This window comes from Muscardinus avellanarius (genome assembly GCF_963383645.1).
Source record: "Muscardinus avellanarius genome assembly, chromosome: 16".
Classification (NCBI taxonomy): domain Eukaryota; kingdom Metazoa; phylum Chordata; class Mammalia; order Rodentia; family Gliridae; genus Muscardinus; species Muscardinus avellanarius.
This window is the reverse complement of record NC_137802.1, coordinates 70,037,119-70,056,748: the sequence shown is the minus strand read 5'-3', so window position 1 is coordinate 70,056,748 and position 19,630 is coordinate 70,037,119. Positions and strand designations below refer to the sequence as shown.

Here is a 19,630-nt window from a genome sequence, read left to right as displayed (position 1 = left end):
ACCAGAGGAAGAGGAAAGAAGGGACAGGACAGCCGAGGAGGAAGGGGAGCCAGAGAGGCCCCCCATGTCACCAAGGCTGCTCCTGTGACACCCCCCTTCTCTACTGGCTCTGCCAGGTCCCGCCACTGCGAGCACCCACCGCACTGATAGGAGACGCCTCCGGGCTGGGCTCCCCTGCCAGCTGGAGGTCGGAAGGGAGGCTGCAGGAGCTGGCAGAGGGAGCACGCTTTCCTGCGTAACACCAGCTGGGCAGCAGGCCCAGGGCAGGAAGGGGCAGGGGCTCCTTAAAGACACAGGGTCCTTTAAGAGACAAGTGGTATGCCTGTGATCCCAGCACTTGGGAGGCTGAGACAGGAGGACTGCAGGTTTGTGGCCAGCCTCTGCAACTTAGTGAGGCCCACTGCAACTTATCGAGACCTTGTTTCAAAATAAAAATAAATAAGTAAGTAAATAAATAAAAAGGGCTGGGGGTGTCACTTGGAGGTAGAGTGGTCCTGGGTTTACTCTCTAGTACCAAAAGAGAGAGAAAGACAGATGGTCTCTGGCTCTGAAGAGGAGAAATAGAGGGTCCTAAGAATTCCCACAGAGCCAGGCGTGGTGGCGCACGCTTGTAATCCCCATACTTGGGAGGCTGAGACATGAGGAGCACAGGTTCTCAGCCAGCCTCAGCTACTTAGTGAAGCCCTGTTTCAAAAATAAAGAATAATAAAAAAAAAAAAAATAGCCGGGCGTGGTGGTGCACGCTTGTAATCCCAGCATTCGGGAGGCTGAGACCTGGAGGATTGCAGTTCGAGGACAGCCTCGGCTACTTAGTGAGGCCCTCTGCAACTCAGTGAGACCCGGTTTCAAAATAAAGAATAAAAAATAGGGCAGGGGGTGTAGCTCGGTGGTCGAATGCCCCTGGGTTCCACCCTCAGACCTGCAAAAAAAAAAAAAAAAAAAAAAAGAGGGAAAATAAAAACGTAATAATAACGTGTTTTTTTTTTTTTTTTTTTAATTGGGCTGGAGATGTAGCTCAGAGGTAGAATGCCTTTGAGTTCAAGCCCCAGTATCACACACACAAACAAAGTCCCACAGCGGGGAGCCAGATGTTGGAAGAAGTGGGTATATTAAGAAAGGAATTAGAAAAACACTGTCCCTACCAGCCCCTCAGTAGGGGAAGCGGCCAGTGCCTCCCCTGCCTGAAACCTGAGCAGAGTTTTTAAAAACTCAATCAGGCCCAGGAGAGGTCACAATAACCTAAAATAAAGCAAGCTTGGGTCTCTCTCCACTCTGCCCCTCCCGCTCCCCCTCAATCAGCCAATCTACCAGTTCATCGATTCAACGAACAAGGCATAACTAGGTCCAGGTGCCGAGCCACCTCTGCCCTTTCGAACCTGCTTCCTTTCTGAGACGGTGGGCCCGTCCCCTCTCCCCCAAACCCAGCACTCCACTTTCAGCCAGGACCTAGAGCACAGAACCGACAAGCAACTATCATTTCAGCTAAAAAAAGAAAAAAGAAAAAGTAATGAGGAGGGCGGGCCCACCGCCCTGCCGAGCTCCAGGGTCTCCACCTGTGCCTCGACAGCCCGATGGGCCTCCCAGAGTCCTGCGGCACACAGCCTGCCCCTGGGCAGCCCTGGGGGGTCGAGGCTCGTAGCCTAGGCAACAGTGGCCTCTTCCCCAAAGTCTGAGGCTGGAGAAGGGAAATCCAGGCCACAGCTGGGACACCCCGATTCAAGGGCTCTCTGGCCCCGGCCTGACCGGCCCAGACAGCTTGGTCAGCGCTGCCTTCCTGCTGGGCTCCCTGAGTGAATGCCCTATTTTTTTTTTTTTTTTGGTGGTACTGGGATTCCTGGAAGCCCTTCTACCTCCGGGCTACACCCCCAGACCTATTTTTATACTTTTTTATTTGGAAACAGGGTCTCCTAAGCCAGCGCGCGCGGCTGGCTTCGAACCTGCGCCATCCTCCTGTCTCCACCTCCCAAGCGCGGGGATGACAAGCGTGCGCCACCACGCCCAGCTGAACGCCCTATTTTTGCGTCTCCTCCCCAACTGCTTCTGGGAATCAGGGTGCGAGAAGGAATCATCCCCATCAACGCTGGCAGCAAATCCTGCTGGGGGGTTTACTGACGCCCTGGGCAAGAGCGGAGTTGGATGCCCAGAGCAGATGGGGGGAGGGGGGGATCCAGGTGGCTGCATTCAAACGGGAAGCCCGGAGTTTGCTGGCGCGGTCAGGGAGGAGGGAGAGGGGCACAGCACAGGGTGGGGCAGAGGCCAAGACGGATGGAGGTGGGGGCCCCCCGGCGGCATGGACCACGCAGGGGGCCCCTGGCCCGGATGCAGAGGTAATTTAAATTGGCTGGCTGTGCTGAGCAGTGGTCTGAAGCCCCTGTGACACCCACCCCCCAGGGCAAGCGGCTACACCTGCAGCCCTTTGGGTAAGGGTCTTAAGGGGAACAGGGGAGATCGGTGTGGGGGGGGACAGAGGAGGCAGGAGAGGAGATGCCAAGACAGATGACTTTGGCAAAAGCAAGAAATCAGAGCACAGGACGAGCAGGGGCAAGCAGGCCACCCCACCCCCAAGGATGTCTGGAGATGCTGGGCTTGTGGACTGCCCTTCATAGAAGGATTAAGCCAATTCTATTTTATTTTGGTAGTGAGAATCAAACCCAAGGGTGTTCTACCTGTGAGCTCTATACCCTTAGCCCTTTTTATTATTATTTTTTTAACTTTGAAACACAATCTCCTAAGCTGCTGAGTACAGGTCTCAAACCTCCGATTCTCCTCTCAGCCACCCAAGCGCTGAGTACTGGGATTACAGGCTTAGGTCATGGCGCCCGGCTAGGCCAAAGTCCTTAAACGTGTCCGTGAAGGAGGGACCCGCTGTGCGGGTTTCGCCAGGCCCTGATTAAGGCAACAGATCTGCCTTGGGTACCCCTTAAGGACGCTCAGTCTTCTGGGCCTCATCCCCTCCAGCACCTGGGCTCAGGAGCAGCCTTCCATCTTCTGCCGGTGGTAAGGGACTGGGGAAGCCCCAGAGACCTGGGGAGACAGCCCACCCCCTCCCGAAGAGTTCTGGGCCACATTTCCAACTACATTTTGCACCCAGGAGACACCCAAGGATGAGGCGGCGGGGGTGGGGGGTCCCCAGGAGGAAGGCAGGCTAGCAGAGGGCCGGCCCTGCGAGGAGGATACCTCCTCGCAGGCCGCCAGGCTCCCCCAATCCCGTTCCCAGCTTGGCACTGGCTGAACCGAAATGTATTTACTGTGAGGCCCCAGTGATAGAATCAGCACTAACACACACTCCTTCCGTATTTCCATATAAATAAGGAGGGCGGGGACTTGGAGAGATACAGATGAATCCTCGCAGTCATAGACGGGGATTTTTATTACCCGCCGAGCGAGGCCCGGCCTCCTCCCGGCCTCCTCCCGGCCTCCTCCCGGCCTCTGTTCACCCGGCCTCCCCTCTGCTCTTCCATGCCCCACCCTTTGCCCGATGGTTCCCCCACCTCCCCAGTGGGGAGCAGCAGCACCCCGCTCTAGAGGAGGGAGTGTGACTTCATGCTTGCACAGCTGGAGAAATGAGCAGTGAGCAGCTGGGCCCCGAGCTCCCAGCTCAGGGCAACGGGGAGCAGAGGCCGGCTCCGCACCAGCGCCCTGGGCCCTGCCCCGTCCAAGCCTTCTGAGGAGCCAGAGCCAGCCTCAGGGCCCAAGCGGCCCAGGCTCCCGAATCCAGGCCAGGGCTTAGGCAGGTCAGACGCACCGCTGGACCACGGGGCTCCGGCCTGGGGTCGGCTCCCCAGAGAAGCCCCTGGCTGCTGCTTCTGCAAGATGTCGACGGCAGGGAACGGCCCCGCAACGTCCCTGGCACCTGCTCGGATGGCACCGCAGCGGCCCGCTCCCAGGGCCCGAGCCAGGCGCCCCGGCAGCAAGAGGGGATGAAGTCAGGGATCCCCCGAGCGTGATACCCGCGCAGCCGCTTCTCGATCGAATCCCTGAGGCAGGTGTGTAAATACAGGATGCGACGGCCGTCACACTCATCTTTTAACTAGCACGCTTCAACAGGTACCGCCTGGCCCACAAAAGGGGGCTCCCAGGGAACCCCCGAGCCCCAGGCTGGGTTCCACTCTCCTGAGCTTTCAGAGGAAGCCCTTCTCCTGGCCTTACACAGGAGGGGTCCCGCTTTCTTTACCTGTTTGATGGTTTGTTGACCAATGCAAGGACTTCCCCCCCCCAAAAAAAAATGGCAGGTCCTTAGTGGATTTCCTTATCCTGATCCCGCTCCGGGGCTGCGTGGCCCCACGGCATGGGCGCTGTCCACACCCAACCCTGGTCCCCCACTCCCAGTGTCCCTCCCCACCCAAGCGACTCCTCCCCTCCCGGTTCATTATGGGCTTGCTGGCACCTGCTGGAGTTTCTGCCTGGGGGCGCCCCAGGCACAGGTGGGGCATAGTTTGAGGGAGGCTTCTCTGCAGGATCAGGATTTTGGGGAGAGGGAGCTCTGGGGATGGAACCCAGGGGCATTCTACCTCCGAGCTACACCCCCAGCCCTTTTTATTTATTTACTTTTTTGTTTTGAAACATGGTCTCACTAAAGTTGCTGCAGCTGGCCTCAAACCTGCGATCCTCTCATCTCAGCCTCCCAAGTAGTGGGATTACAGGTGTGCACCACCATGTCCAGGTGAGCATTAGGATTTCAGAGCCACAGTGAACCTGCTTCCCAGGCCGGTGTTCCTGCCTCGGCAAATTAGCTGGCTGCAAGAGTATGAAGGAGATCGGAGGCCGCTGGGGGCTGGGACATAAGCTGAGTTGGGGTGCTGGGCTCTCAGAAACCTCTCTCCTCGTTCATCTCCTCCTCTCTCAGACTTTAGTTGAATATTCCAGACACTCAGCTTCCAGCCTAGGAGCTTGGGAAATGTGGAAAAGTTTTGACTTGGATAAACTGAGTCTGAGAACTGATGTCACAAGACGTGGGGGACCCAGCACCTCGACCCTAGACACACCAACACCAAAAGCCAGGTGCTGGGGTGTTCTTGGTGGGACTGTCCCCCAAGCCCAACGGGAAACAGCACCATGCCCACCATGATGGGGTGAACAGGTACATGGTGTGGTCACACCATGGAAAACTACACAGCAGTGAAAACAGCCACATACAGTAAGATGAGTGAATCTCACGCGTGCAGTGTTAAGAGAAGCCACAAAGAACCCCCGCAGCCCCACGACGTGCATGATGGCGCACAGCTGTGATCCCAGTGCTTGGGAGGCTGAGACAGGAGGAGCGCGGGTTCAAGACCAGCCTCAGCAATTTGGCTAGACTCTCAGCAACTGAGTGAGAGCCTGTGTCAAAATAAAAATAAAAAAGGGCTGAGGGTGTAGCTCAGAGGTAGAACACCTGGGTTCAATCCCCAGCTCCCCAAATTTAAAAGTAAAAATAAAAAGGGCTAGCCGGGCGTGGTGGCGCACGCTTGTAAGCCCAGCATTCGGGAGGCTGAAACAGGAGGATCGCGGTTCGCGGGCAGCCTCAGCTACTTAGTGAGGCCCTCTGCAACTCAGTGAGACCCTGTTTCAAATTAAAAATAAAAAATAGGGCTGAAGGTGTAGCTCATAGGTAGAAGGCCCCTGGGTTCCATCCTCAGTACCAAAAATAAAATAAAGTAAAAAATAATAAAAAATTAAAAGGGGCCGGGCGTGGTGGCGCACGCTTGTAATCCCCGCGCTTGGGAGGCGGAGACAGGAGGATCGCGCAGGTTCGAAGCCAGCCGCGCGCGCTGGCTTAGGAGACCCTGTTTCCAAATAAAAATGCAAAAATAGGTCTGGGAGTGTAGCCCGGAGGTAGAAGGGCTTCCAGGAACCCCAGAACCACCAATAAATAAATAAATAAGTAAATAAGTAAGTAAATAAAAAGGGCTAGGGGTGTAGTTCTGTGTTAGAGCACCCCTGGATTCAACCTTAGTACCACACACACAGGAACACCCACTATGTGATTCCATTCTCATATAGTCCAATCCCAGGCAAATGGTTCTATGCTACTAGAGGGGGACATCATGTCCGTCCTTGGGAAAACAGCAACAAGGGGTGGGGAGATGGAGCAGGACCTGGGGGCTGAGCTGGACCCCTACTCTACTCCTGAGCAAAACTGCTCGGCAGCGCACCAGCAGGGCCCCCACGAGCCCCTCCGCTGAGCCCTGCAGGACGGGGCTGGCGCTCTGGGGGACAGGACGGTCACCTTGGCCCCCAAGCCCCTCAGGGAGACCGACTGAAATGCCAGGCCCCGTCACAAGCCCCTCCTCTCCTGGCCCCTTATTCCCGCCTCTCAGACCCGGGACCTTTCTGGAAGTTTAGATTTCTGAAGTGTTTTGCAGCAGCCCACCCAGAGGGGAGCACGGCCTTCCAGAGGTGGCATCCAGGGGGCCCAGGCGTCCCCACCCCACCTCTCCGCCACCCGTCCCCCAGCTGCCCTCCCAGGTCACCTTGCCCACTACGCCGCCCCCTCTTTCAGCCTCACCTGCTGGGCATCTCGGCTGTGAAGACTCCAGCACCTCATCTCTCTCCCCTAAACGTCCTTTTCTGCAGCACGCCCCTCTCACACCCAGCGCACCCGTGCAGTGTGCACGGGGCCCCAAGAGATGTGAGCCCTGGGCAAGTGGTATCGTTACCTGCCTGGAGGCTGGGAGAGACTGAGGGATCTCTGGGGCTCAGAGATGGGATCAGTTAACCTCCACTCGAGCCGGAGTGACTAAGAAGCCTGAGACTCCTGAGAGCTTCCGCGAGATTCAAGAAGCGTGTGTTAAACCGAAGGAATGAATCGAATCGAATCGAACGGTGAGCCGCCAGGTGGTACAAGAAGGGCCGCTCAGAGCGCCCACTCGGGATGACGGCCTCCGCTGCTTGGGAGGACCGCGCTGCTCGTGGCCGGGAAGAGAGAGCCCTGCGCGTTGGAGGACAGAGGACTCCAAAGAAAGCCTCGCCCGGGGCGCAGGGCAATCTTGCAAAGTTAAACAGACCCAGAAACCCTGCTGGCCTCGGTGTCCCCGACCACCCCACACGCCCGCCTCCTTCCCACCCCGGAGACGACCCGGGGCCCACTGGAGCGGACACGGCGTGTTCACACCACCATCGACTTCCCAGCGAGCAGGGGACAGGGGGCAGGCCCACCTCCAGGATGAGTCGGGCATACTTATGCCGTCCAGCCGCCAACCATGCAGGGTACTCCCCAACCCAGCTCCTGAAAAGGTCATTCTTGTTTTTATTCTTTTTTTTTTTTTTTTTTCCGGTACTGGGGATGGAACCCAGGAGCATTCTACCTTCGAGCTACACCCCCAGCCCCATTTGTATTCTTTATTTTGAAACAAGGTCTCACTGAGTTGCAAAGGGCCTCACTAAATAGCTGAGGCTGTCCTGAGGCTGTCTTCCAACCACGATCCTCCTGTCTCAGCCTCCCAAATGCTGGGATTACTAGTGTGGGCCACCATACCCAGGTGTTCGTTCTCTCTCTCTCTCTCTCCCTCTCTTTCTCTCACTCTTTCTCTTTCTCTCTTTTGAGGGAGGGACTGAGGATTGAACCTAGAAGCATTCTACCTTCAATCTACGCCCCTAGTCCAATTTTTTCTTTATTCGAGACCAGGGTCTCACTAGGTTGCTAAGAGCCTTGCTACATTGCCGAGGCTGGCTGTGAACCTGCGATCCTCCTGTCTCAGCCTCTCGAGTACTGGGATTGCAAGCCTGTGTCACCCACCACGCCCGGCTTGCTTTGATTCTTTGTCAGTGCCTATGACGCAGGCCTAGCGGGTGATGACCCCGGCCCGGCCGGTCCCCGATGCCCGTGCTCTGAACCTTCCCTCCGTGCACTGCAAACATCACGTGAACAAGGGCGGTGGAGGACCAGGAGTGACTCAAGTCACAAAGACACACAAGCCCATGACCAGGCCTGTCCCCCACTGTGGCCAAGGATGCGGGGCAGGTGCGTCTCTAAAAGGAGATGTCACATTCAGAGATGTCGGCCTGGGTGCCCCAACTAAAGAAGCAATGCAGGTCTCTCCCGCACCTTGAAGATTCTGGCTCAGAGGCCCTCCTATATCCCCATCCTGGCCCAGGGATCCTGGCCAGAGGAAGCAGGCTCGCCCAGCCCAGGCAGGCCCCTCTCCTCCTACATTCACCCACAGGCAGCCAGGAAGCCCTCCACAGCGCTGGGCTCCCAGGCTCCGCCCCTGCTCCCCATGAGCACCTGCACCTATTCCAGCCTCCCCGGCCCCAAAGATACCTTCTGTGCGGATGGTGAAGGGCGAGTCCCCCAGGCGCCGGGCGGAGAACTGGCCTCCCAGAGACGTCATCAGGAAGCAGAGTGTGAAGAAGCCGATGCCCAGGACGAAGAGCCTGCAGGAGGAGCAGGGCGGGTGAGCGGGCCGGCCGGCGGTGGAGCACCCCAGCCTCCACTGGGGAGGGCACAGAAACGCCTCGGGAACCAGGGAAGGAAGCAAGGGACGGAGGGAGGAAGGAGAGCAGAGGGCTGAGCCCCAGGGCCCAGGGGGCTCCCATCACACAGGACAAAGTGGCCACAAGAAACTGGCCAACTTAGGTAAAAATGGCCAGGGCCAGCCTGGAGACGGCTCATTAACAACAGTGCGTCCGTCCTCAGCCCAGGAGCAGCACCCAGAGGTGGTGAGAAATGCACATCCTGGGGCCCGAGCCCGAGCTCCTGACCCAGACACAGGGCAAGACAGACAAGCTAGCTAGCTAGCTATCATCTATCTTTTCTTTTTTTGGTGGTACTGGGCATGGAACCCAGGGGTATTCTACCTCCGAGCTACACCCCCAGCCCTATTTTTTTATTCTTTATTTTGAAACAGGGTCTCGCTGAGTTGCAGAGGGCCTCACTAAGTAGCTGAGGCTGTCTGTGAATGTGTGCCACCACGCCGGACCGAGACAATGTATTTTAGCAAAGCCCTCCCAGGGATCTCAGACACTGCTGAGTTGGAGAGCCACTGCCATAGACGAACCGCAGGGCCTGAAGCCGGCTGGAGGGCGAGTCATTGGTGCAGACGCGACCGCCGCCTGGGCCCTATCGATGCCCTGGGCACCCGCAGCCCTTGTGCACACAATCCCGTCAGCACCATTAGTCACGAGCTCGGGTGAAACCTCCTTGTCCGTGTTCTCGGGGGGTGGCCTGTGCCCCGTCACTGTGAGGCAGGACCACGTGGGCCCCCGCCGTGCTCAGACTCTTCCCACACCAGACGGGTGCCCCTGGCTTGTCAGCACACACCACTCACTGATGAGGGCCGGCTCACACCTGCGTGGAGTGTTACACAGATGTGAGCGTGGTCACGTGGCTGGAAGGGTTGGCCAAAACATGAGCTCACTCATTCTCTTAGCACTGAGTTGATTATCCACCAAGCGCCAGGCACTGAGTTAGCCCGGGGGGGAGCACCAGGCTCACACCCCACCTGGACCCTAGGCTCCTGCCGCCTCAATCCCGGGCCCCAAACAGGAGGATGAGCCAGCAACACAGCCTCGGGGCCAGTCAGAGGTCCTGGGACCTTGAATCTATCAGACGACTCGAACTAGCAGAATCGAGAGTGGACATCCCTCCTTCAGGGGCAGAATGAGGACCTGCACCCAGCCCGGAGCCAGCCATAAGTCATGCCGGGGACTTCCAGCCGCCCCGCCTCCACTCTCTGTCCCCAAACCCCGCGCTCGTTGGGATCTTTATGCAAGCTTTGCTGTATGCATTTTAATCTCCATTATTTGAAACTGGCAGAGCAGTATTTAATTAAAATTTGGTCCATTAAAGGAAACACACAATTGCAGAAGAAAATAAGAAACACAACAAAATTCCCAACCCATACTTAAAGGAAGCTGTTAAGAGATAAAGTCAGAGCGGGGCAGGACTGGCACAGAAAGCCTGGGAGCTTCCCGGGGGGCAGCTCCCACAGAGAAGGTCCCCACCAGGGGGAGGGGAGAAGCAACCCAGCAGGCGGGGCAGCACAGGGAACACTGGCCCTCCTTGCAGAAGGACTCCTCACTGAGCCCCTCCAAGCCTGGCGGGGGGCAGTCACACCCCTGGGAGGTCCCAGGGGAAGCCCCCCCCCCCCCGTCCCTTGTCCCCTCCCATCCTCTCCCCAGCCCTAGAGGTGTATTTCGAGTGGGAGGCCCAGGCTGTCTTCCGGGGTCCAGACACTGCCATGAGAAAGGTGTTTACACCTTTAGCCCTGACCCTACACCCTCCCTCTGCACCCCTCTCTGCCGGTCCCCCAGCCTGGCGCCCAGGGTCCCCCAGGGCAGCTCAGGGCCATTTATAGTGGATTCAAGTTAAGATGGTTTGTTTTATCCGCCCATATATCTACTCGGGCAACATCTCAGGAGCCCCTGCAGAATAAAGGCGCTAAGAACCCCTTTCTTGGGAAACCGATGGAACTGCATTCCCAGCCTGCCGGGGTGATGTAATCCGAGGCCTGCCCGGGTCTAAGGGGGACACAAAGATTCCATTGGTGGCTGTGGCTCTCTGGCAGCCTAGGAGACCCTAGGGTGAACTTACATAACTGGAGGGGAACCCACGCGACCCCATCCCCAGCCCTGCCTTCAGTTGTGAGCCGGGAAGGGAGTGGGGCAGGAGCTACAGGAGGCAGCCTAGGGGCCGAGCGCTGTCCATGGTGCGGGGGCACGCCGGCTCCAACAGGAAGAGGGCTGCCCACCGCCTGCAGGGCCGGGGCTCAAATGGTGCGGGACACCAGGCCAGCATCCGCTCAGCCTCCTGGGCAGGCCAGGGATTTGAAGATCTCCCTGGAGAAACCAGGTCCTTTCCAGAGAGGCCAGCTTCGCGCCCTGCCTCCATGAGCTCTCAAAGCCAGGGGTTCCTGACACCCCCCGGGGACCGTCCTACAGCCCTGTCAAACAGTCATCTCCCATCTTCCAGGGGCTTCAGCCCCACAGGCCACCTGGTGTGCTGGGAGGGGAGCAGAAGGGCCACCATCTCCCCACCGCCAGCCCCATCACGACCCGGGAGGGCGCCTGGAGTGGACTGCGAAGGGCTGGGGCTCAGTCAGAGGCCTGGCAGGGAAGGGTTGGAGCCCAGCCCCTCGGGCAGCCCGCACCTGGGGTGCCTGCACCTGCCAGCCCCTGCCCTCCAGGGCTCGGTCCTGCCCCCACCTGCACCCCACCTGTGGCCTTGCCCAGAGTCCCGCCCTGCGTCCAAACCCTCAGCTCCGTTGGCATCTTCAGCGACCCAGGGAGGGTACAGAGCAGCACTCCAGCCCCCGTGGGCACCCAGCGCCCCCTCCCCAGCCCGGGCTGCAGCTGGCTCCACCAGCTCCTGGGAGGAGGAGCTGGTCGGGCATGAGCGGGCTGGGGGGGGGGCACGAGAGTGGGACCAGCAGAGCGAGCGAGTGCCCACAGCCCCAGCCCCGCCTGGACCAGGCTGCCCCACGTGTGCATGGGGTGGGGGGGTCGTCTTCGCCTTCGCGCTCCCGCTTCGTCTGCCCCGCCTCTTAGAGACCCACAGTGGAGGGTGAATACCCAGCTGGGGGGGGGGGTCCTCACCCCAATCTCGGGTCAGAGACAGGCCAGCGCCCTGCCAGAGGGAGGGGAGGGCCGGAGAGGAGGATGCCTTAGGCAGAGGGGGTGTGCGGACCCATGCAGGGAGGGGCCCGCTGCCTGGCAGGACCCGAGTGGGCGCCGCCCGGGCACCGCGCTAACTTTGCGGCCCAGGTGATACCGACGGGGAGGCGGGGAGGGCCCGAGGGGCAGGGCGGGGGGGGGGCGTGCCTGGGGCCAGTCCCCGGCCCAGGACCACCAACCACCACGACGCTCTCCGGCCCCATTCCCACCTGCACGCCTCGAGTCCCCCCCCAGCCAGGACCGGCTGGGGGCAGGCTCAGAGTGACCCGCCCTCCGCCCGCACCCGGGACCCCAGCTCCGCGCCCCCCGCCCCTGTGGCCGGCGCGGACCTCCCTCGGCCCCTGAACTTGCAGCCCGCGGGGACCGACCTCGCCCACCCCCACCACGCACCCCCCGCGCCGGTGGGGGGGAGAACTTTACCGGAAGGGTCTCAGGGTGACCAGGCATCTTCTGACCATTATCTTGCCATCGGGGTTGACGGTGACCATCGCTCAAACTTGGCCGTGCGCGCCGCCGCGGGAGGGAGGCCGGGCGCGCCGTCCTGGGCCCGGCTGCCTGCGGGCCGGGGGCTCGGGCCGGGGCGGGGGCCGGGGCGGGAGGGCGCCGGCCGTCTCTGCTGCCCCCCCCCCGATTCACATGCTGGGGGCCGGAGGGCGGCGCGCCCCCAGACCGCCGGCCGCGCGTGCGGCTGCTCGGGCTCGCTGGCCGCGCGCGGGCGCCCGCATCCCCGACCCCGGCTAGCAGCCGCCCTGGCCCCGCGCCCCTGGCCCCGCGCCCCCGGCCCCCGCCCGTGCTCCGCTACGCCCCGAGGCGCCGCATTGTTCCCGGAGGAGGCGCGGTGCGCGGCGGGCGGCCTGCGGCGGCTCGGAGCGCGGCGCCCCCTGGCGGCCAGGCGCGGTGGTGCGGGGCGGGGGCCTCGGCCGGGCCGCGCCGCCCCCCGCCCGCCACTCCCCAGGGCGCCGCCAGCCCCGGGCTGCGGGTGCGGGTGCGGAGGGGACCCCCGCCCCTCCCGGGAGGCAGGCAGGACCCCCCTCCGCCGCCCCCGGGACGTCGGCGCCTTCCACTGCACGCCGGCTCTCGCTGGGCGGCACACCCGTACACCCATCCGCCACCCGAGGGGACCCCCATCCTCAGGGTCCTGGCTCCTGACCCCGGTTCCCATTAATCGGCCGGTGATCGAGCGTGCACGCCGGAGAGAGTCTTCCCTACAGATGAGAGTGGCCACAAGCCCACCGAGGCTCTTGGGAACTCCAAGACGCTTGGACCTGAGTCGTCTAGCATCCCGGCGCACGCACACCTCTCCCCTGCACTTCTGGACTTTGGAGATTTTTTTTTTTTTTTTTTTTTAGTGGTACTGGGGGTGGGATCCAGGGGCTTTTCTACCTCCGGGCTATACCCTCAGACCTATTTTCTATTTTATTTGGAAACAGGGTCTCACTAAGTCGCCGAGAGCCTCACTAAGTAGCTGAGGCTGGCTTCGAACCCGTGCCATCCTCCTGTCCCAGCCTCCCGAGCGCGGGGATCACGAGCGGGCGCCACCACGCCAGGCTTTTTGCAGATGCTTTTGCAATTGCAGGTCTGAGGCTCCTGGGAGCCCAGGGAGCCCGCGGGGAACCAAAGTGCTCAAACTAGACCTCGGCCAGGTGCAAACACCGCACCCCACACACGCTGGAACGCGCCCTACACGTTGAGCGCCACGTGCAAAGATGACTTGGGTGTCTCTGAGCACCGCTTCCAGCTGCAGCCGCGGTCCACAGCCCGGCTTGTACAGGAGCAAGCCCAGGTTCCTCTCCATCCTGCCCCGCCCTCCTCGCAGCCCATTTCTCGCCGTAGTGACTCCTGATCCCCACTTTTCCTACATCAAAACTCACCTGTCACCTCGTTGCCGCGCTCCCTGCCAACGTGAAAACGGGTGATAAACTGGTGTTGGCGGATTCATGTGTTACTCCAGCTCGGTAACAAATCTGCCTTGAGCAAGGGCATGCTGACCGCGCTTTGGTACCCAAGAGTGGCGGCTGGTGGCGGGAAATTCGGGCATCACGGCAGGCTGGCTGCGGAGATGTCTGAGGGCAGGGCCTCTGCTGGGCCTCTGAATCGCACGTCCTGCCTGGGTGCGCCATCTGCCACCAGCTCAGCTAAGAAGCCAATCGCTGGCCGTCGAGGCCAAAGCCACGTCTACGCAAAGAGGCGAAATGGCCCTTCTGCCTGCGCATCTCTCTTGCAAAAGCTCGGGGGCTTGTACTGCCACCTGGTTGATATTTTAAACCCAAGAAGAAGCCGGGCGTGGTGGCGCACGCTCGTCATCCCCGCGCTTGGGAGGCGGAGACAGGAGGATGGCGCGGGTTCGAAGCCAGCCGCGCGCGCTGGCTTAGGAGACCCTGTTTCCAAATAAAAATGTAAAAATGGGTCTGGGGGTGTAGCCCGGAGGTAGAAGGGCTTCCAGGAACCCCAGTATAAATAAATAAATAAATTAATTAATTAATTAAACTACAGAGGAGATGGCTTGCCCTTGAACCCCTAAAGGAAGGCGATGGGGTCTCCCTTGAAGGCACGATCATCTCTGGGATAGGAGAGAGGGGCATATGTGTGTGTGTGTGTGTGTGTGTGTGTGTGTGTGTGTGTGTGTGTTTATTCCCAGGGTTTCTATCTCCAAACTACACCCCTGGCCCTATTTTATTTTTTTGTTCTTTTGCCAAGTTGAAGAGGCTGTCCTTGAACCTGCAATCCTTCTATCTCAGCCTCCAAGCACTGACACACACCACCACGCCCAGCTCCCCTCCGCCATGTAACAGCAGGCTGGGGGGCCAGGCGGGGAGGCAGGGCGGGGACGGCAAACAATACTCCGTGGGCAGCTTGTCCGGCGCCTGCTCCTTTGCAGGTCTCCGTCCCTCTGGTCAGCCCCTGGCTACAGCCAACGTCAGTGTACATGCCCTGCGCTCTGTCCTGTGCTACACACATTAGCAGAAAAATTGAAAAGCAGGCCTGCAACCTTGCCTCGGTCTACCCAGCTGCAAGCTGGGCTCTTCATAGCACCTGCCCCTCAGGACCCTTCTGACATGGAACCTGTCAACGCAGGCGCTGGCTGGTGGCCTGGCTTCCGCTACGGCCTCGGAGCACTGCCTGCCGAAAGGCAGGTCACCAGCTGGGCTTGGTGGCGTGCACCTGTGACCCCGGAACTTGGGAGGCTGAGACCGGAGGATCGCAGGTGCAGGGTTCGGCCTCAGCAACTTAGCGAGAACCTTTTTCAAAATGAAAAATAAAAAGGGCTGGGCAGGGGGTAGCTCAGAGGTAGAATACCCCTGGGTTCAATCCCCAGTACCAATAAAATAAAATAAAAGGCAGATTACCACGCGTACCTTCGACCCTCTGCCCACCGGTTTTTCTGGCTGTAGGAATGTGCTAGAACCTCAGAGGCAAGGCGGATGCCAGCGCCCATGCCCTGGAAGCAGCCCTAGAGTGGCGGACATACACCCCAACCGCCTCCCCTCCGGTGGGGCGCCCTGAGCCACAGTCCACAAGGCCCCCAGAGTTTTCAGAAAGGTGGAGCCCAGCCACCCGCGGGGGTCACCCGCTCGGCGACACCCCCCCACGCTGGCTGCCTTCCGGAATCTCATCCCTCATTCCCTTTCGACGTTTCTGGGGTCATCTCCCAAACAAACCACTGGCGCTTGGGCCCTTGGCTAAGAATCTGAACTGAGACCTTCAGCCCTGCCCCACAGACACACAATCACTGCCTGCAGATATTAGCTAAGTGGAGGCCTATTCTGACTCTGCTGAGAGGCCTGGGCACATTTGGGTTGGGGGGATTTTTTGGTGTGGGGATGGAACCCAGGAGCTACACCCCAGCCCTTTTTTAAATTTTTTCAATCAGCTGGGCATGGTGGCGCACGCTTGTGATCCCCGCGCTTGGGAGGCTGAGACAGGAGGATCCACAGGTTCGAAGCCAGCCTCAGCTACTGAGTGAGGCTCTCGGCAACTTAGTGAGACCCTGTTTCCAAAAAATAGGTCTGGGAGTATAGCCCGGAGGCAGAAAGCCTCTGGGCTCCACCCCCAGTACCACAATAAATAAATAAATAAATAAATAAATAAATAAATAAATAATTTTTTCAATCAGGGTCTCTCTAAGTTGCCGAGTCTGACCTTGAACCTGTGATCCTCCTGTCTCAGCCTCCAAGTTACCGAGATTACCATAGCCAGGCGTGCATCGCTGTGCCTGGCTCCATTTGGTTTTAAATGCCCTCAGCTCTGTCACCGTAACTGGTCAGCGTGGAGAACCACTATTCTAGACAAATAACCATTGTTATTTGATGAGAAAGGGGGGCCCAGGGAGCAGGAAACGGGCACCCCTGCTGGGGGTCACCTGCAGGGCCAGGTGTCAGGTCAGCTTCAGCCAGGTCCTTCCTCTTTGTCACTACCTCCGAGCTACCCCCAAGTCCTTTTTATTTTTTTTTATTTTGAAACAAGTTCTCACTAAGTTGCTAAGGCTGACCTCAAAGCTTTGATCCGCCGGGCGTGGTGGCGCACGCTTGTAATCCCCGCGCTTGGGAGGCGGAGACAGGAGGATCACGCAGGTTCGAAGCCAGCCGCGCTGGCGTAAGAGACCGTTTCAAAAATATAAAATAGGTCTGGGAGTGGAGCCCAGAGGAAGAAGGGCTTCCAGGAACCCCAGTACCACCAAAAAAAAAAAAAAAAAAAAAAGCTTTGATCCTCCTGTCTCGGCCTCCCGAGGACTGAGATGACAGGCGGGTTCCACCTCGCCCTGCTATGGCTTCTCTCTTGAGGTATAAGCAGCCCCGGCCTGCTCAGGGCTTGGGGTGCAAACCCAGCATCAGCCCCAATACCCTAAATTCAGCACTCTTTTTTTTTTTTTATGTGGTACTGGGATGGAACCCAGGGGCATTCTGCCTCTAAGCTACACCCCCTGCCCTATTTTTTATTCTTTATTTTTGAAACAGGGTCTCACTGAGTTGCAAAGGGCCTCACTAAGTAGCCGAGGCTGTCCTCGAACCGCGATCCTCCAGTCTCAGCCTCCCAAATGCTGGGATTACAAGCGTGCGCCACCACGCCCGGCTTCCCCCAGCCCTTTATATTTGGAAACAGGATCTCACCAGGTTGCGGAGGGCCTCGCTAAGTTGCTGAGGCTGGCCGCGCACCTGCCATCCTCCTGTCTCAGCCTCAAGTACTGGGATGGAGTCCCTCTTCTTGTCACGCTGCTCCACTCTCTGCTCTGTGTTCAGGGCCTGTGTGGTTCTCCCTGTCCCCTCTTCGGGTAAGGGACGTAGAGCCCCCTCTGGCCCCTAAGACCTCATCTTAACTGACTGCATCTGTTCCCGAGCGAGGCTGCGACGACGCGGTTGGAGGAGACACCGTCCCTCCGTCCTGTGGCAGGAGCTGGGGTGGCCGGGGAGGACTGGCAGCCCCCCAAGGTCTGGACACGCCACCACCGCCGCATGTCACTGTGGGCCTGGTTACTTCTAGAGGAGCCAGAGATCTGGGCTTCTCCTATGAAGTTGCGTAATTTTAAAATGTAGGCTCAATATTTTTAGAGCCTTGTGCAAGACCCACAAAGTCCACTGGGTGGCCTGCCATCTGGACCCCTGCAGAAGCCTCCAGAAGGCAGGGCAGGGAGCCCCTTGGGCCCGGCGCCCCGCCAGGCCCTGCCTGAGGCCAGCCCTCGGCCCCTCGGCCGCAGAGCCCAGCTGCGCAGGCAGCCCCGGGAGGAAGGTGCGCTCCGGGGCAGGGAGTGTGGGGGCTTCCTGAGGACCTCGTGGCCGGCTCAGGGTCCCTCCGGGGCTTCTCCGGGCATCAGTGTGTAGACTGTGCCCCTCTCTTGGGGTTCGAGGTTGCCTCTGGAGCTCATGGTGGGGGCCCTGGGGCAGGACGAAGGGCAGGAGCCGTTTACGTGTCTGAACTCTCCACTGGGTGTGCTGCGGGAGCCGACAGCACGTTACGAGGCAATAGGCCATTGTCCTTTGCTGGAGCATTGATAATGTCATAACAGCGTTTGCTGGCATCGGCCACAAATCACCCCCAGCCGCGCCGGGGACGCGGGGCCCACGTGGCCTGGCGCGGAGAGGGAGGCGGCCTGCTCCCCGCCGCATATTTCATGCTTTCTGTTTCACAACATTTCGGCTAATCCTCCGGTTGGAAAGCAGCGGCTGGGGTTTATTTTTATTTATGCCAGAAGGCCGCTCTGCGGCGCAGCTTGTGGGAGCTGGGAACAGAGCTATTGTGCTCTGGCTGGGCTGGGCTGTTCTGCAGGGAAGGGGTGTGTGTGTGTGTGTGTGTGTGTGTGTGTGTGTGTGTGTGTGTAAGAGAGTGTGCCCAAGCAGCGGGCCAGGGGACCACCAACAGGTAGCCTTCCCTGGTGAACTCCGCACCAACGCTGGAAACAGGCGAATGCTCACTTATCGTGACCGTGAGACCCCCCTTTATTGAGCACCTACTACACACCAGAAAATGACCAGGGACTCCAAATGTCTGGCCTCGCTCACATTGCTATTTTAGTTAAATTTGCTTTAGCAGGGAAGCTCGTTTTTGTTTTGTTATTATTGTTGTTGCTGCTGTGTGTGTGTGTGTGTGTGTGTGTGTGTGTGTGTGTGTGTGGTACTGGGGGTGGAACCCAGGGGCTTTCTACCCCCAGACCTATTTTATATTTTATTTGGAAACAGGGTCTCACTGAGTTGCCGAGAGCCTCACTGAGTAGCTGAGGCTGGCTTCGAACCTGCGCGATGCTCCTGTCTCAGCCTCCCAAGCGCGGGGATTACGAGCCTGCGCCACCACGCCCGGCATTGCTGCTGTAGTTTTTGAACGACACCCCCCTCCCCTTCTTCCTTCTGGGCGGCTTCCCCAGCTGCCACAGGTCAGGAGCCTGGGGACAGTCATCTGGGGTAGGCAGAGTCACGGTCCCTGAAGACATCTCAGGTTCGAATCCCCAGAGCCTGTGATCATGCTGCTGTGCAGAGAAGGAAGAGATCTATGTTGCAGACCGGTTTTGGTTGCTAATCAGCTGCATTTAAATTACAGATTATAGCCGGGCGTGGTGGGCACGCTTGTCATCCCAGCATTCGGGAGGCTGAGACAGGAGGATCTGGTTCCTGGCCAGCCTCAGCTACTCAGTGAGGCCCTTTGCAACTCAATGAGACCCTGTTTCAAAGTAAAGAATAAAAAGAGCCGGGCGTGGTGGCGCACGATTGTAATCCCCGCGCTTGGGAGGCTGAGACAGGAGGATCGCACAGGTTCAAAGCCAGCCTCAGCTACTTAGTGAGGCTCTCGGCAACTTAGTGAGACCCTGTTTCCAAATGAAATAGAAAATAGGTCTGGGAGTATAACCCGAAGGTAGAAAGCCTCTGAGTTCCACCCCCAGTACCCCCCCCACACACACACACAAAGAATAAAAAATAGGGCTGGGGTGCAGCTCAGAGATAGAATGCCCCTGGGTTCAATCCCCAGTACTGCAAAAAAAAAAAAAAAAAAAAAAAAAGTGGCAACCAGATGTGGCGGTGCACATCTGTAATCCTAGTACTCAGGAGACTAAGAAAGGAGGATTCCAGGTTTGAAGAAAGACTCAGCAACTTAGCTGGACTCTCAGCAATCGAGTGAGACCTTGTTTCAAAACCAAAAAGAAGAAAGGGATTGGGGTGCAGCTCAGAGGTAGAACCTGGGTTCGATTTCCAATACCCCACATAAAAACTATAAAGAAATAAAACCAGGCGTGATGGTGTACACCTGTATTTCTAGTCCTTGGGAGGCTGAAACAGGAGGATTGCGGGTTTGAGACCAGCCTCAGCAACTTAGATAGACTGTCAGCAACCTAGCAGGACTCTGTTTCAAAATAAAAAGGGCTAGGTTGGAGCTCAGAGGTCAAAACAAAACAAAACAAAACACCCCTGGTTCCAATCCCCAGTGCACAAAAATAAAAAAATAAAATAGAAACAAAAAATAAAATAAAATAGGTCTGGGGTATAGCTTAAAGGTAGAATGCACCTGTGATGTTCGCTGCCCAGTTTAAAAAAAAAAAAAATTAACATGGTGACTG

General features: G+C 58.5%; 1 protein-coding gene across 1 annotated transcript in view; it reads right to left on the bottom strand.

The window, feature by feature from the left end:
• Positions 1-12,080, bottom strand: part of MGAT5B (alpha-1,6-mannosylglycoprotein 6-beta-N-acetylglucosaminyltransferase B) — a gene marked incomplete at both ends in the record, with an annotated part of 65,542 nt that extends 53,462 nt beyond the window's left edge. Inside the window, 2 exons of the mRNA XM_080712741.1 lie at positions 8,243-8,355; positions 12,013-12,080. Coding sequence (XP_080568867.1) covers positions 8,243-8,355; positions 12,013-12,080 — 181 coding nt within the window. The remainder of the gene's footprint in view (positions 1-8,242; positions 8,356-12,012) is intronic.
• Between the last annotated feature and the right edge of the window lie 7,550 nt (positions 12,081-19,630).